Source organism: Tachypleus tridentatus, chromosome 7, assembly GCF_004210375.1.
Source record: "Tachypleus tridentatus isolate NWPU-2018 chromosome 7, ASM421037v1, whole genome shotgun sequence".
Taxonomy (NCBI): domain Eukaryota; kingdom Metazoa; phylum Arthropoda; class Merostomata; order Xiphosura; family Limulidae; genus Tachypleus; species Tachypleus tridentatus.
This window is the reverse complement of record NC_134831.1, coordinates 134,644,156-134,661,844: the sequence shown is the minus strand read 5'-3', so window position 1 is coordinate 134,661,844 and position 17,689 is coordinate 134,644,156. Positions and strand designations below refer to the sequence as shown.

Below are 17,689 nucleotides of genomic sequence, written 5' to 3'. Positions count from 1 at the left end.
CCAAGGACATAACACAAATAGTTTTATATGTGTAGATGATATATTTTGTTACCAATACATGATATGTTTTAGAATACAACCACACTAGCTAACAGAAACGAATACATTTTTATGAGCGACATAAACAAAATCAAAATCAGTCACTTCTTGTTATTTTTTCTTCTTCTCTCAAGAGGATTACAGAAAAAATACGATTACTGGAATTTGTTATTTAACTTTCAACATTTTTAGAAGACAAATAAACACAAATTACAATCTAAAACTTAATTTTATAATTCTACGATGTCGGGGGTGGTCTGGTGATCAGTCTAACTGGGGTGGCCTGGTAATTAGTTTATCTGGGGTGGCCTGGTGATCAGTTTACCTGGGGTGGCTTCGTGATCAGTTCACCTGGGATGGGCTAGCGATGAGTTTACCTGGGGTGGCCTAGTGATGAGTTTACCTTGGGTGGCCTAGTGATCAGTTTACCTGGGGTGGCCTAGTGATCAGTTTACCTGGGGTGGCCTAGTGATCGGATTACCTGGGGTGGCCTGGTGATCAGTTTACCTGGGGTGGTCTGGTGATCAGTTTACCTGGGGTGGCCTGATGATCGGATTACCTGGGGTGGCCTGGTGATCAGTTTACCTGGGGTGGTCTGGTGATCAGTTTACCTGGGGTGGCCTGGTGATCAGTTTACCTGGGGTGGCCTAGTGATCAGTTTACCTAGAGTGCTCTTGTGATTAGTTTACCTTTAATTCTCGTGAGAAAAAATGTTGTGGTAGTTAAATCTGTTCTCTCTTTTATTAATAAAATAAAGTTTTAGATATAACTTTACATATCGTTTTTTCACACTAAGGTTGTTTATCTTTTACTCATCACGATTTCATGAACTCTAACAACTTCACATCATAAGTTATTGGTTATACACGATTCTGTTCACTCAGTGAGAAACACATCACGACAAAGTGATCATTGTTTAAGGAATTTCAAAGTTCTCACATTTTCTTTTGCAGTCAACGAACAATGCGAGAGCGTTTGTCGAAATTTAAGGAATAACTCGAACAATTCACGAGTTTTCATTCTTGGTATAGTTTTTTGCTTGTTTTTTTACAATCATCACGTGCAGACCATGTGATATTTAAAATTCCATTTTCTTTATTTTCACTAGAATGGTAACTATTATATTACTGACCGTTCTTTCTGTAATCAATCAAACTTCGTAGAAATAACTCACAAAAGAATCATCCTTTAGCTAAAGTTGAACGAGTAACAAAATAACGCTCCAACTAAATTTAACTTCTGGATGAATCGTGTTTTAACTAAACTTTAACTTCTGGATGAATCGTGTTTTAATTAAACATTAACTTCTGGATGAATCGTGTTTTAGCTAACCATTAACTTCTGGATGAATCGTGTTTTAACTAAACATTAACTTCTGGATGAATCGTGTTTTAACTAAACATTAACTTCTGGATGAATCGTGTTTTAATTAAACTTTAACTTCTGGATAAATCATGTTTTAACTAAACATTAACTTCTCGATGAATCGAGTTTCAACTAAACTTTAACTTCTGGATGAATCGTGTTTTAACTAAACATTAACTTCTGGATGAATCGTGTTTTAACTAAACTTTAACTTCTGGATGAATCGTGTTTTAACTAAACTTTAACTTCTCGATGAATCATGTTTTAACTAAACTTTAACTTCTCGATGAATCGTGTTTTAACTAAACTTTAACTTCTGGATGAATCGTGTTTTAACTAAATTTTAACTTCTCGATGAATCGTGTTTTAACTAAACTTTAACTTCTGGATGAATCGTGTTTTAACTAAACTTTAACATCCTGATGAATCATGTTTTAGTTAAACTTTAACTTCTGGATGAATCGTGTTTTAACTATACTTTAACATTTGGATGAATCGTGTTTTAACTAAACTTTAACTTCTGGATGAATCGTGTTTTAACTAAACTTTAACTTCTGGATGAATCATGTTTTAACTAAGCTTTAACTTCTTGATGAATGGTATTTTAACTAAACATTAATTTCTCGATGAATCGTGTTTTAACTAAACATTAACTTCTCGATGAATCGTGTTTTAACTAAACATTAACTTCTGGATGAATCGTGTTTTAACTAAACATTAACTTCTGGATGAACCGTGTTTTAACTAAACTTTAACTTCTCGATGAATCGTGTTTTAAATAAACTCTAATCTGTACATCAGCATTTCCACCACTCTTAACTCTATAGTCGACAGATACTTTAGTAGAATTAGAAATGATAAGCAAATAGTTTTTAACTAGTTTTACTGAAAGAGAATATTGTTCAAATTTGCTAAAAGTTTTGTGAATGAGTTATAACTTGAACCATTCAATAGTTCAGGAAGTAATCGTGTTACCAATAGTTCAGGAATTCATCGTGTTACCAAGATATTTTACTTTTATTCTGAAGAATGTTATTTCGATACTGGTGGTTTTTTTTATATAAATAATATACATCCCAAGTTTTTAGGTTTTCATAATACGATGATAATTAAGTATACTTAATCGGAACGAGTGGTAGATTTAAGACTGTGTAGGCCCCGAGGATAATTGCGTTTGTGGGCCCTAAATTCCATGTAATTTTACACAGAATAAAATTATCAATGGGCCCTCATTAACACTATGGGCCCGGGTGATCAGCCCCCTCTAGCCCCTACCTAAATACGCCATTCATAGGAACAGTACTATTCCTTTTTCTGTAACTTTTTTTGAAGTTTAAAGCTAGCTTGTAAGTTTTGATCAAATTATCCTGCCCAGGATATTAATTTATTACACATTAAGTTTCAGGCATTTTTGTGGGCAAGGCGTGGCCCACATTTTAACGTGTCCTAGCTGTGAATGCGCTCTCTGATTCCACAGTGACGTTCTTATCCTATCATTTGAAAACATCAGATATCTATATGTTTCTAATTGAGAAACGTTCTACATGTTTTTCTTAGTTCAGATGTCATCACATGTTAAAAGTTTCCTTAGTCAAAGAGTGCCAAATATGTAAATATTATAGATGTGAAATTATATATTTGTGAAATACTGAATATCTCTTGAATTTTTGTTAGTTATCCTTGAACAAATTGTAAAGAAATGAGTTCAATGTTAAACTCATTTACAGTGAAATGTAAATTAACAATTAGAAACACGTTCCAAAGCGGTTATTCTTGAAATTGGATGTTAGGCTTAGGCTAGCTTCTTCAATTCTTGGTAAGGAAAAAGTTGCACAGCGGCATGCCTGTAGACTTGCAATGCTATAAACCGGGTTTCGATACCCGTCATGGGTAACTTTGGGCTTTACTTCAAACAACAATATTCTTGTTTGTTTGTTTGTAGTTACGCACAAAGCTACACAATGGGCTATCTCTGCTTTGCCCACCACGGGTATCAAAACCCGGTTCTTAGAATTATAAGCCCACAGACACACCGCTGTTCTACTAGGAGGCACAGAATCAGTGAGGAAAATATAATGTTTATTTTCATTTCAATTGACCGAAGTTGAATTATTTTATCTTATGCATTTCATCAGTATTAGGTATTTTGTATTCCTAATTTAGCAGTGAAAGACTGGAGGAAATATAGCTAGTCATCATCAGCCACCGCCAACTCTGGGGCCACTCTTTTACTGAGGAACAGTGGGATTGCTCAAACATTGTAATGCCCTCACGGCTGAAAGGGCGTGCATGTTTGGCGAGCAGATTGCGAGTCGAACGCCCTAACCACCAGACCATGCAAAGCTCAATTTTTAATAGATTCAAATAATGTATTTAAAAGTTATATTATGATGACGTCTGAAATTACTGCACGTGTATGTATTTTCTATTATTATTATTTTATCACTAATCACAGGATGAAGAGAAGTGATGGAATAATATAAAAACGATAAAACGGCTTTCGGACAGAAAATATATTTCGTAATCTTTATGTGTGTTAAAAATATGTTACATTTTTTGCTACATAAAATTTATGACCCATTATAAAGATAAAAGTAAAAAAAAATTATTGATTTAATGGAATTACAGTTTTGTTTGTCATACTTCGCGATATGCCTTCGATCAACCATCACTTTGTTATCACATATTTTAATAAGAGTCATTTCTGACGTATGTTGTCGTCCAACCAGTACACAGATTTAATTTTACAGATGAGGATTTTGTCTTCGAGTCAGTCAGAATTTGTTTCCTTTTTTAATGACATAACGACCCCTGGTTCTAATTCAAGACACTGACACAGCACGTCTGAAATGAAATTGTGCGTAAACAGACGTAAAGTTTTCAGATGTATTTCGAATTGAACTCACTACGTTAAGTATACTTACCATACACACGCATATACACTTGAATTTGTGAAAACGCAAAATATTACAAATAAATAAAAATACACACACACGCACATGTATATATATATGTATATATACAAACTGTACAAACTTCTGTTCAACAGGGAAATATACATTTTCCCGCTTTGTATAAATAAAACTCACAAGAACAAGTACTGAGACAATAAATTATAAGGATTTCTGTATTATACATGTTGTATGAGTAAGATATTACTGCCTGTTTAATGTCTTCATTTTCCTTTAACTACTATATCATGTCAATGCTTTCAAAGCATGAACTCATTATGTGAAATTGATCGATCCTGCAGCAGACAGTAGTTAATCGCCAAAAAAAAGGTAGAGTTGCACATTTGATAACAAATCACCGTTAAAAGAAATTATCTGAACTGATATTGAAAATTACCTTTGTTGCTTCACGGCGAACACAGAACAGTGATTTATATATACATTTTGTAAGATTTTTGTTTGTATTTATATATCTAGCTCATAAATTGAGACTGGGAAGAGTATTAAAGAAAAACGTTCATTTCTATGGCGAAACAAGGCGCTCAGAATGACGTTTCATCGTTTCCTCAGGATTTCATGAGAAGAAAAATATACTCCAAATCTACAGCTGTCATGCAAAATGAAGATAGAGAAAAAGGTATAGACAGATATACAGATAAGCTATGTATCTGTCTACCTCTCTGACTATTTTAACAATAAGAGAAAAAAGTTATCCTTGGTAGGTGTCACTTTTCTGAAGATAAATTGAGGATATTGTTATCATTACTTGCATATAAGTTTGTAATCAGCTCAAAACTTAAACATTTTATTAGTTTGATACATAAATTAGTCAATTACGATTCAGTTACTTGTTTCTTGTACATAATATTTAACAGAGTATATAAGGAGACTGTGAATTTTGAAGCGTAAGTTTTATCCTTCAAAACAAACAGACAATGAACTATGAATAATAGTATTTTCTCGAACTAATTTGTCGCTTTGTGATGAGACGTCGTTAACTTTTTCTATTCTCCTTTCTCAGGTAATATTACTTACTCTCGCAGCCAAGATCCAAGAAGTTCGAAAATCTTTAAGTTTCCACCAGGTGGTGCAGCTGTGACAAAAGACGTTGCAATAGTACGTGTTATTCAAACGTGTTTAATTTATGTATAAACAAACACTATATTAAATTTTCCATTTTTAGAAAACCAGCAGTGTTTTTTCGTAAATAATACCAAAAAAAACAACACAAACTTACGACTCCCTCCCCCCAATTAACTGAAATTTTTAAATTAAGGAAACTTTCAATACGAATCCGTGCGTTTCTGTGCTCATTTAAGAGATTGCTTTAGTTTATGTTAAAAGTATATATCAACTCATTTACTAACAGGAGACATTCAAATGTAGAAGAAAATTACATCCTGCTACACGTATTAGAATTTTCATGATTAAAACAGATGAAATTGCTTTTTTTTTTAAAGCCTACTTTGCTAGGCCGAAAAGTTTGATTGGTAAAAAAATAAAAACATTTTCATGGAAAATGCCAACAAATTAACGTTGTGACTTACGTGCTGACGTTTGGCACGTAATTTTTGCTTCATGTGCGTTTACCTTATTTTAATTCTCGAGTCGCTAATTATCTTTGATACCATATACAAGTTGTAGTAATTTATTGCTACAAATGTATCATACATCGGTAAGATTTCAAAGACCTACATAAAAATCGATTTAACAGAATGTCACGATTGTTCCTGAAGCATTTAAAAAACAAAATAAACTCCAAATATAGCGTTACTGAATGCGCTGAACGCTACACAAATAAACAAATATAGAAGTTTTCAGATAGAGCGCGAAACAATGATCACGCGAGATCAGTGTTAACTTACAACCTTGAACTGGAACTGTAAAGTGATACACACTCTCGTTACACATTTCTAACCTCAATCCTTGAAATATTGGGTAAAAATTGCCCCATATTCCTGTATTTTCACGGGTTTTCCTATTGAAAGCTACTCCTTTTTCTAATTTTAATTATTTATTGTTTACATTTAAGTTAAGATCACCGATTTCAGCTCTCTCTATATTTTAATATTTATCTATACGCACGGTAAGTCAACATTAATCTTCATATGTTAAGGTGAAATTTAAATAAATGTACCCTAAGACACCTGTTTACTATATACCACCACGTACAACAACTGTCTGTTTTTTATCTGTTTTTGAATTTCGCGCAAAGCTACTCGAGGGCTATCTGCACTAACCGTTCCTAATTTAGTAGTGTAAGACTAGAGGGAAGGCAGCTAGTCATCACTACCAACCACCAACTCTTGGGCTACTCTTTTATCAATGAATAGTGGGATTGACTGTAAACATTATAACGCCCCCACGGCTGAAAGGGCGAGCATGCTTTTTGCGACAGGGATTCGAACCCGCAACCTTCGGATTACGAGCCAAACTCCATGACAAAAACTGTCTTGCCCCAACCTGATTTTTCTTGTAATACCAGGTGGACTTGGTTCTGATTTTTTTCTTACTTCTACCAAAAAACATGGCGTATCTAGTCCCCGTCCCACCAAACATGCTCGCCCTCTCAGCCATGGGGCATTATAAAGTTACAGTCAATTGTACTATTCGTTGGTAAAAGAGTAGCCAAAGAGTTGGTGATGGGTAGTGATGACTAGTTGCCTTTCCTCTAATCTCATATTGATAAATTAGGGGCGGCTAGTGGAGATAGCCCTCGTGTAGCTTTCTACAAAAATGAAAACCAATAAAAAAAAACAGAAACAAGTCCATCTGAATGTAATATTTAAAAATATAAGACTGAATTAAAGGATCAGAATGGGCAAAAAATGCTAAGCTTCTCCCCCTGCTAAATATTAGATGTCAATGATTAGATGAAAATCTCAAAAGTCACAGGATATCCCAATAGTTTAATTTTGGATAACGTTTAGGTAATTAAAAGTATAAAAGTTGAAGTCACAAAATATTTGCGTATTTTTACGAACGAGAACTACGTAGTTTCTTGAATAATGGTCAAATGTCTGAAAGCAATAGATCAAGGTCACAATATATCAGCATCTCTGGGAATGAGCAACCAGTCGATAATTTTATTTCTAACTTGAAACCATTGTGAATAAATTGCGGTATCCCATACTGATCAACTGCTCATTCTCTTCCAACGTTTTTAGTGTACATTAATTTCTAAACCAGGGGTACTGTCTAACCACATGCAGTTTCTCCTGATACTGCTTTATTAACAAACACGTCCCAATATCACTCGACCCACCTTTTTTTTTTGTCTTCCGTGCAGAACAATGACGTCACTTCACATTGGCTCACAGAATTTCAAATAAAAAGTTGATTTTTGAAAGTTAAGCCAAAATGTACACCATTTATCGTGATTAGTTATTTTTTCTTAGTACTGATTGAAGTTTCGAAAGTTTTCATTACATAAAATTTGTTTGTTTGTTTCTGAATTTCGCGCAAAGCGACTCGAGGGCTATCTGTGCTAGCGGTCCCTAATTTAGCAGTGTAAGACTAGAGGGAAGGCAGCTAGTCATCACCACTCACCGCCAACTCTTGAACTACTCTTTTACCAACAAATAGTGAGATTGACCGTCACATTATAACGCCCCCACGGCTGTAAGGGCGAGCATGTTTGGTGTGTCGGAGATTCGAACACGTGGTCCTCAGATTACGAGTCGAGCTCCTTAACCACTTGACCCTGCCGGGCCAACGTGAATGAGAAGCAAAAAAAAAAAAAAAAAGATTTCTGACATTGTATTTTACTTTTTTTTTCACAGTCTCTTATTGGAAGTATTTTAACCAAGTTTTACTAGGTTTTGATAGGAACAAATTACATTTTTAAACAGTGTTTGCTTGAGCACAAAGCTGTACAATGAGTTACTTACGCTTTGCTCAAAGCATTAATAGAACACAAAATTTCAGCGTTACAAGTTCTGACGCACACCGCTGAATCATCTGGAGGATATAAAGTTTTAATAAGTCTAGCTTACGACCTGCCTCAATGTTAAATTAACAGGTGAATGTATTGTATTTTTTGTATCGCTGTTGTAAAATTCCGTGAAATCTGAGGCCTTTAGATGAGTGATCAATGTTTGCTGAATACAAAAAAACAAACAAAGATTGTTTGTTTTTTTGTTAAATACAAAGGTAGAAACGGGCTATATATGCTGTGCCTGTTGTGGTTAACAAAACCCGAAAGAACAATTCGTGAAGTGTAAGACGAACAGGTATTTGTTTGAATTTAGCGTCAGCCGTCCCTAATTAGTGGGATTAATAGTAACATTATAATGTCCCCACAGCTGAAAGGGCGAACATATTTCGTGAAATAGGAATTCGAACTTACGACCAGCAGCGTGGAAGTCGAGTACCCTAATCATCTGACCAAACTGACAAGATTTGTTAAAATATGATAAATTACTGTTTGATTTGAGGTAAAAAAAAAACGTTATTCGATAAAAAAAACGTAAAATTAAAGCGTTATGACTTAAATTATATTAATTATAATTTTCGAGTTATCATTGAAAATGACTCAAATTCAGGGAATGGCCAGCAAAACCATCTTATACAAAAATTAAACCTTAATAGTGAAAATATAGAAATTGATTTCCAAATATATTTTGTTTGTTTTGAATTTCGCACAAAGCTACTCGAGGGCTATCCGTCCCTAATTTATCAGTGTAAGACTAGAGGGAAGGCAGCTAGTCATCACCACTCACCGCCAACTCTTGGACTCCTCTTTTACTAACGAATAGTGAGATTGACCGTCACATTATAACGCACTCAGGGAGGCGAACTCGCGATCCTCAGATTATGAGTCGCACGCCTTAACACGCTTGGCCATGCCGGGCCATTCCAAAAATAACATCGTGATGGACTTATCTGATATACTACAAGAACTGGAAGTTACTAAATTATACGTTTACATTTTCCTGCATTAATGGACTTAGCCTTCTGTCGTTGGTTGAAATGTGAGTTAGTTTTTTAATGTAAGGGGAGATGGCTAAGCTGACTCCTAATGGTCTGCGGGTTGCCCTCTGCTGTAATGGTACTAAATATACAATCATGTAATTCGTCAGCAGCTGTTCAACTAACTTTCAATAATTTTTGTAGATAAATATTAAATGGCGCGAATTTTTACAGAAAAAATTTAACTTAATTGCTTTAACCTATAAAGTTTGTCCAATGAAGTATAGTTTAAACGTAATAGATATACAAACATTTAAAATTGTAGATTAGTTAATTTAGTATGAGTACTTCATTGGTGATCTTAAGTTTTAATACATCAGAAAAGTTGATTTTTGAGCCCATATTGAGGTGAAAATTAGTAACAACTGTTTTAGTTTCTTTTCAAATGCGTTTTTTTCCGATGGTGGAACTACATAATAAAAAGTTATTTGAAGCATGCGCAATCACTGGCATGTTTTACAAAATAAGCCCCCGCAGGGGTTTTCGAAAGTGTTTTGTTTCAACAGTAAATAAAACTAAAATTAACACAAGTAATATTTTTTTCTTGCTTTTGAAATTCATGTGTCATGTTGTGTTGTAGCCTACAGAGTGCATAATTCTTCTCGTCATTCATGGCATGCGCAGGTTTTACTGACGTCGTGATATTACAGATTGCAAAGTTAAACCTCCCTTATGTGACGTCGATTTAACGTCTACTAACTGACTGACAGACAATAAACTACTAAAGTAGTGCGAGAGGCTAAAAATAAGTGAGCAATCCATCCAGTCGGCTTTCAGAAAAAGCAAAGTTTTATTTATCTTGAATTTTTTAAAATAAAACTACTAATTATCTATACAGTTTTATTACCTAAATTAAAACAACAAATAAATTCTTTGAAAGTTAAAGGCGCTTTTTATTTGTCGGCGATTAGATGGCAATCACGCGTCTTTCAATTATGCATACTTCGTGATGTAAACGTAATCTTTATTTCAAACTTGTGAGATTGCTGTTAAGATTTGTAAAAAACATCAAATTGTCTAGTAAGTGATTACGTTTGTAGTCAGCCGGTGTGACAAATACGTGTATACTTACGTTTTCTTTTCACAGTCGTTAAGAAAACTACTGTTTGGTGGAAGTACTTACCTTGGGAACCAGGAATGGATGAAGTCATCGTTTGAGTTTCGTGAACCTGGCTCTGCGCTTGGTTATGGACTTGTTTCTTTTAAAGTAAGAACACACCAGGAGTTCCGCAAAGTTAATTGATGTGTATTCTAACTGAAACTTTGAATAATAATTTATTTTCAAGTTACTAATTTTGTTAAAAATACTAAAACTTATGTATATCTAATTTAAATACAAAACAAGTATAATATAATCCACCTACTTAAAATGATATAATTAAATATAGTGCGTTTTATGTCAATTATCATCATAGATAATAATAGTACAGCGTTAAGTACAGCTTTACAACGCTAAAATCATGGGTTCTATTCCCCTCCGTTGTCTTCGCAAATACACCCATGTAGCTTTACTGTTAGAAAAACAATCAAGTGATAATCCTTCAACAGTAGAAGAAACTTCATTAAATTCCCCGGTGGGGAGCGTCTTTTTACTTCATAATAAAGATAATTATTACATTAACTGTTAGTGGTACATAAATTACATTAACTGCTAGTGGTACAGAAATTACATTAACTGCTAGTGGTACAGAAATTACATTAACTGCTAGTGGTACATAAATGCGTGATATCGCCTTACGATTGGACTTTTCTTTCAATTATGTCCTGGCTTAATACAAGAGGTTTTTACTTTTTCGCAAAAGAAAAGAAATTTGAGACATTTTAAGTTAAGACAGTAGGAAAAAGCACGGTAAGCTATTTATAAATACGTCATAAAGGCGAACGAATAAATGTTTTTTTGGAAATATCTATCCCTGTATGTGTGTCAAAACGTGATATTGGACGAACTAAATATAATATGTAGAATATTATAAAACATTTCTTTTTTAGGTAGGTGATTAAGGAACACCATATTGCCCTTTGTACACGCTCAGAGAAATACATATATATTACTTTGTTCATAATGAAAACCTTTATCGAAGCTGTGTGCTTTTAATAAGTATCAACACCATAATAAAAAAAATATGCTCTTCAAATTTAAAACATTAAAACTGATATTTTTACGACAATTTTTTGTTCCATTTAAAACAAAAATCTAATAATATATATAATATAAATACACTAATATGCCTGTTATCTCCCAGTTGACCTGACGAGTCTTGGTATTAAGCAGAAAACCCTCGTCGACATTGGATATAGCATATATATTGTGGTTGACGTGTTGTTATATATTATTCTTTGCTTTACCACACGAGGACTTCTGCTATTGTCTGGAATGCCCATAATTATCTATGTCTGGATATAGCATATATATTGTGGTTGACGTGTTGTTATATATTCTTCTTTGCTTTACCACACGAGGACTTAAAATTACCGTAGCTGTCTTCATCAGATGGAGATGGGCTACTTGACCTTCTTGATAAACAACAACATTACCTTACTGGTTCACCATTTCTTCTGAATGATTACTGAGGTTAATTATGCCCATAATTATCTATGTCTGGATATAGCATATATTTTGTGGTTGACGTGTTGTTATATATTCTTCTTTGCTTTACCACACGAGGACTTAAAATTACCGTAACTGTCTTCATCAGATGGAGATGGGCTACTTGACCTTCTTGATAAACAACAACATTACCTTACTGGTTCACCATTTCTTCTGAATGATTACTGAGGTTAATTAAAGTAATAGTAAAAAAATGGCGTTAAAAGAAAAATGAATTTTGTTACTAATTAATACACCAGTTTTTACTAGTATCTGATCGAAATAAAAATGACGGAAATCACACTTCACCATGCAATTTTATAATACGCTAACGTCTCAGGTGCTACTAGAAATGTTTTGTTTGTTTGTTTTTTGAATTTCGCGCAAAGCTACACGAGGGCTATCTGCGCTAGCCGTCCCTAATTTGGTAGTGTAAGACTAGAGGGAAGGCAGCTAGTCATCACCACCCACCACCAACTCTTTTGCTACTCTTTTACCAACGAATAGTTGGATATAGCACATATAGTATGATTAACACTTTGCTATGCATTATTCTTCACTTTCACTCGTAAGTTATTAAGAATATATTTGGATATTTTTTTCTTATTTTACTTAGAAGTTTATTTTTTTTTATAATTAAACTACCAATCACGAAATATGGACACAGGAATGTCAAAAGTACGATTGGCATTACAAACATGACAATCAGTAATTATTTATGTCCCAATGAAAACACAACCAGGTAATATTAAAATATTTATAATTATTAATAATAAAAATCCGAAAAACGGAAAACAAATCACTTGAAAACTTTCTATGTTTAGAACGAAAAATCACACTCAAAGACAATATGGGAAGATTGAGTTTAAACTCCTAAAGGCTCTTGGAATACATTCTCAATTAATGTGAGGTTAAGCTAATCCAACGATCACAGCTTGCAAGTTAGTAATATAAAGATGTAGGTGTTAAAGTCTTGCATCAGAGTTCTTGGTCCTCACAGGTTTGGAGTTTCTGTTTTTGGAATTGAAACCAAGTTAAACATTAGATACAGAGTGTAAATATGGAAAACTATTTTGTTCAAACTTTGCTTACCTCATATTCGTATGTTTGACTTTACAAATGGAGAAATATGACAAGAGTTCTTTTTGTAAGTGTTCGATAAGATGGTTGTTTGACTGTTTGATTTACATCCTCAGAACAATCCGAGAGTTGTGATCATGTGTGTACAAGCCTACGTGTTGAAGCATTTGTTATTCAACAAAAAAGACTTCCCAAGGGAGTCGTCACGGGAGAAGTAAGTAGGAGTGTTTTTATAAGTGTTTCTTATGTTATTGATTGGAACCGAAGTAGTGAACGAAACAAAAATATTGACAGTCCTTTGAAGTAGTTCTTTATATGTTTTTTGTTGTGGAAACGTTAAAGTTAAATGCAACAAAGTCTACAAAATAAAGTTTAAAGTATAATTTGTAATAACGAAATCAAGGTGAAGGATGTTCAGAAATCTTTGCGAGACTTATAAAATTGTTGAACCTTTTTACAAACTTTGTTCGTGAAAACATAAAATACGTTATGTCGTAGAAATTTAATGATCTATACCCTAAAACATAAAAATTGTTTTACGTTTTTCTTGTTTTTAACTAGAACGTATTTTTGACTGTAAGCCATCTTCAGATTTCAGAGTTAAAATAGTTAAAGACGTTTTGGTAGGAACTGAAGATGGCCGACAAGTTCAGCCATGTTTTAAAATACACGAATAAAATAAAATCAGTTAATCTAGTAATAAGTCAATCTAGCAAGTGTGACAATTTTGTCAAAAAAGTCTTGTTATACGTGTTTCCGTTAAACAGGAAATTACAATTCGTGACTAAACCTCGTTAAAATTGTTCGAAAGAAGTATTAAGCCTATTTTATTATTCAAAGTCTCAAGCAATGCCATATACGTTTTCGTCTGATTTTCTCTCAGTCATTTAATGTAGTCTATCATTAACCTATTTCAAGACTGATTGTCGTTTTCACTCTTCTGCTTGTGGAATTTGATACAGATCTACCTCCGAAAGCGTTTAGTATTGCCAGTGTTTTGTATAACCTAGAGGTGTGTTAAAAAGTATACCCCAGTATGTCTGCAGACTTACAACACTGAAAACCGAATTTCGATAATCGTGGTGGGCAGAGCATAAATAGTTCAATTATAGCTTTGTACTTAACTATAGATAAACAAACAATATTCAAGGGTAAAATGCATTTATCCACTTCTTTTGGGAAATATGGAAATACGGTGTTTATCCACTTTTTTGGTGGATGGGGTAGTTTGTTCATCCATTTCTTGTTTGGTGAATACGCAGGATAGCCACTTATTGATAAGGATTTTGCATATCCTTGACGCTTGTCCTGACACTGACCAGTCCGGATCCCATCTACCAGAAATAGGTTACTTCACAGTTGCGTCACTTGATACAAGTCATTCCGCAGGTGCTGTTTTTTTACATTGACAGATCACCCCAGGCCAATTCTGCTATTGTCTGGAATGCCCATAATTTAAATGGCCTGTTATAGGAATTGTTATATTCAAACTGTATTATTTATGGTTTGCATAATGCAATAAAATTTACCAGACTTCATTTTTGTTTTGTCACTGCTGGATAGTACATATTGTCACTGCTGGATAGTACATATTGTCACTGCTGGATAGTACATATTGTCACTGCTGGATAGTACATATTGTCACTGCTGGATAGTACATATTGTCACTGCTGGATAGTACATATTGTCACTGCTGGATAGTACATATTGTCACTGCTGGGTAGTACATATTGTCACTGCTGGATAGTACATATTGTCACTGCTGGATAGTACATATTGTCACTGCTGGATAGTACATATTGTCACTGCTGGATAGTACATATTGTCACTGCTGGGTAGTACATATTGTCACTGCTGGATAGTACATATTGTCACTGCTGGATAGTACATATTGTCACTGCTGGATAGTACATATTGTCACTGCTGGGTAGTACATATTGTCACTGCTGGATAGTACATATTGTCACTGCTGGATAGTACATATTGTCACTGCTGGGTAGTACATATTGTCACTGCTGGATAGTACATATTGTCACTGCTGGATAGTACATATTGTCACTGCTGGATAGTACATATTGTCACTGCTGGATAGTACATATTGTCACTGCTGGATAGTACATATTGTCACTGCTGGATAGTACATAGGTATAATTTTATTTTGTGGATGTTTAACACAAACCACTTTTCCTGGTACAGTTGACCTTACCAAGAATTAATTTGTTTTATTTATATTTTTACACTTTAGTTTTCATCTCAGAGAAGTTGTTGTTGTTTTGAATTAAGCACAAAGCTACACAATGGGCTATCTGTGCTCTGCCCACCACGGGCATCGAAACCCGGATTTTAGCGTTGTATGTTCGCAGACATATATCTGAGTCACTGGGGGCTCCTCACAGAGAAACTAATAACTTTAAACCATAACCAACTGAAAAAACACATTGATTCGCTAAAGTAACTGGTTAAATGAATCTGTCTTAATATGACACATGTGCTATCAAAAAGGGTCCTGACATTTGACTAGGGATCATAACTAATAATGAGTTCCCCACCTTCTCCCCAAATAACACCCACAACATAACGTGACATAGAATCCACAAGGATTTTCACATTCAATCATTAATTCTGTACCAAACATATGGAACGATGTAGGAAGAGGATCGAACGTGTATTTTAAGTTCGTTCCACACGTTTAATTGGATCGAGGTTGGGAAATCGTATGACCATAGGAGATGTTTGAACTCTCCATTATATTTTTTAAATCATGCACACACAATATGGACATGATAAATGGATACATTGTCATCTTGGAAGTAGCCATCCCAGTCAGGGTATACATGAAGCGGGATGTGCTTGAGGGGAAATTATGCCTAGGTAAACTGTAGCGTTCATTTTGCCTTTCAGAAAGACCAAAAGGTTTAACGTTTGCCAGAAAAAAAACATGTCACAAGTTACGATTATAATACGAAAGGTCTGAATAGTTGAACATACACAAGAGAGGTGAGTTATCCTTGCGTCTTTTTCGAAATCTGTTTTCTTTCGCCGATGTGAAATACGATAAAGCGTTAATCATTGGACCACATCAACTTCCAACAGTCCTATTAGTCCAATATCTATGTTATTCACACCACTCAGGGTGTTTGATCTTATTGGTGACTACATCGTGTAGCTTTTGCTATGGTTTTGGGCTTAGCATGGCCAATTCGTTAAGGCATTCTACTCGCAACCTGAGGGTCACGGGTTCGAATTCCTATCACACCAAACCTGCTCTTACTTTCAGACGTAGGGTTGTTATAATTGAATGGTCAAACCCACTATTTGTTGGTAAAAGAGTAACTCAAAAATATGTATTGGATGATGATGACTAGCTGCCTTCCCTCTAGTCTTACATTGCTAAATTAGGGACGGCTATCAGAGGCAGCTCTTCTGTAGCTTTCACGAAAATCCAAGACAGAGAAACAAACAAAGGTATGGTCTTCTATTGTCACAGCTCATTTACTGTAATGTCCTTCTTAAGATACTGATAAAGGTAGGTACGGATGACCTTAACTGAATGCCTGTCACTTTGTGTATTGTAAGATGACAGTTGGACCTTTCCATCATAACTATCCACTTTTTTCCTATTATATAATTACGCCCCTCTGGCCACAATACCCCCACGCAGCATACATCTTATCAAAGTTTTGCATTTGCTGAAAACTCGAATGACCACTGTCTTGAAGTGAACTACCAGTGAAACTGTCCTGTTTTTCTATTAGACAAACTAGACGTGCACCTTCTTTTACGGCTCTTTTGATCTGTACAGTAAGGTTTTATTCACATATCTGTTAGATTAAATGCTTAACCCAGTAATTTATAATGCTGCAGAAGTCATATGGGCTATAAATGATCAACCTAATTTGTATCCGCTGCTCAGATCAGGCCTAAGTTTGAAAAAGCACACAGTAACTAATAAAGTGTACAAAACATCGAAATTCATTTTACTTCCTAGGTTTACTAGCAGCATCCTTACCACATACAAACACTAACAATCGTAGATGCAAAGTATTAAATTGTGGTTCAATTACGTTCCTTACTTTACCAGATTACCCTTGGTGATATGTTTTATGAAAATATTTTGTTTTTTTATCATTCATCGGTAAGTGTTGAATACAAGTAGTCCGTTAAAAGTAAATTTCTTTCATGCGTTCTAGAAGACTAAAATGTGCAAAATACAAACACCAAGATACTGAAGACATTAAAACGTTTCGATTGTTGTACTTTAAAGTATGTTACATACTTACACACTTCCTTACAGTTCAGTTCTTATCAACAGGTTATAACTGATACCGAAACGTCGGGTACTCGGGAAATAAGAAAGTGTGAGAGTTGCAGATATAGTTTATATGATATAGAATGTTTGTGAATATGTCATAACTAATACACCGTTTAAAACGTCTTGTAGTAGACAAACAGAAGAAAGTGTGAGAGTTGCAAACATAGTTTACATGGTATAGAATGTTTATGAATATGTCATAACTAATACACCGTTTAAAACGTGTTGTAGTAGAGAAACAGAAGAAAGTGTGAGAGTTGCAAATATAGTTTATATGGTATAGAATGTCTGTGAATATGTCATAACTAATACTGTTTGAAACGTGTTCTAGTAGAGAAACAGAAGAAAGTGTGAGAGTTGCAAATATAGTTTATATGGTATAGA

General features: G+C 34.4%; 1 protein-coding gene across 1 annotated transcript in view; it reads left to right on the top strand.

The window, feature by feature from the left end:
- The window catches only part of LOC143256651 (inactive ubiquitin carboxyl-terminal hydrolase MINDY-4B-like), a 120,881-nt gene that overhangs the window by 83,340 nt on the left and 19,852 nt on the right, over positions 1-17,689 (top strand). Inside the window, exons 3-6 of the mRNA XM_076514138.1 lie at positions 4,833-4,992; positions 5,377-5,471; positions 10,414-10,533; positions 13,110-13,207. Of these exons, the coding sequence (XP_076370253.1) occupies positions 4,881-4,992; positions 5,377-5,471; positions 10,414-10,533; positions 13,110-13,207 (425 nt within the window). The 5' untranslated portion in view covers positions 4,833-4,880. The remainder of the gene's footprint in view (positions 1-4,832; positions 4,993-5,376; positions 5,472-10,413; positions 10,534-13,109; positions 13,208-17,689) is intronic.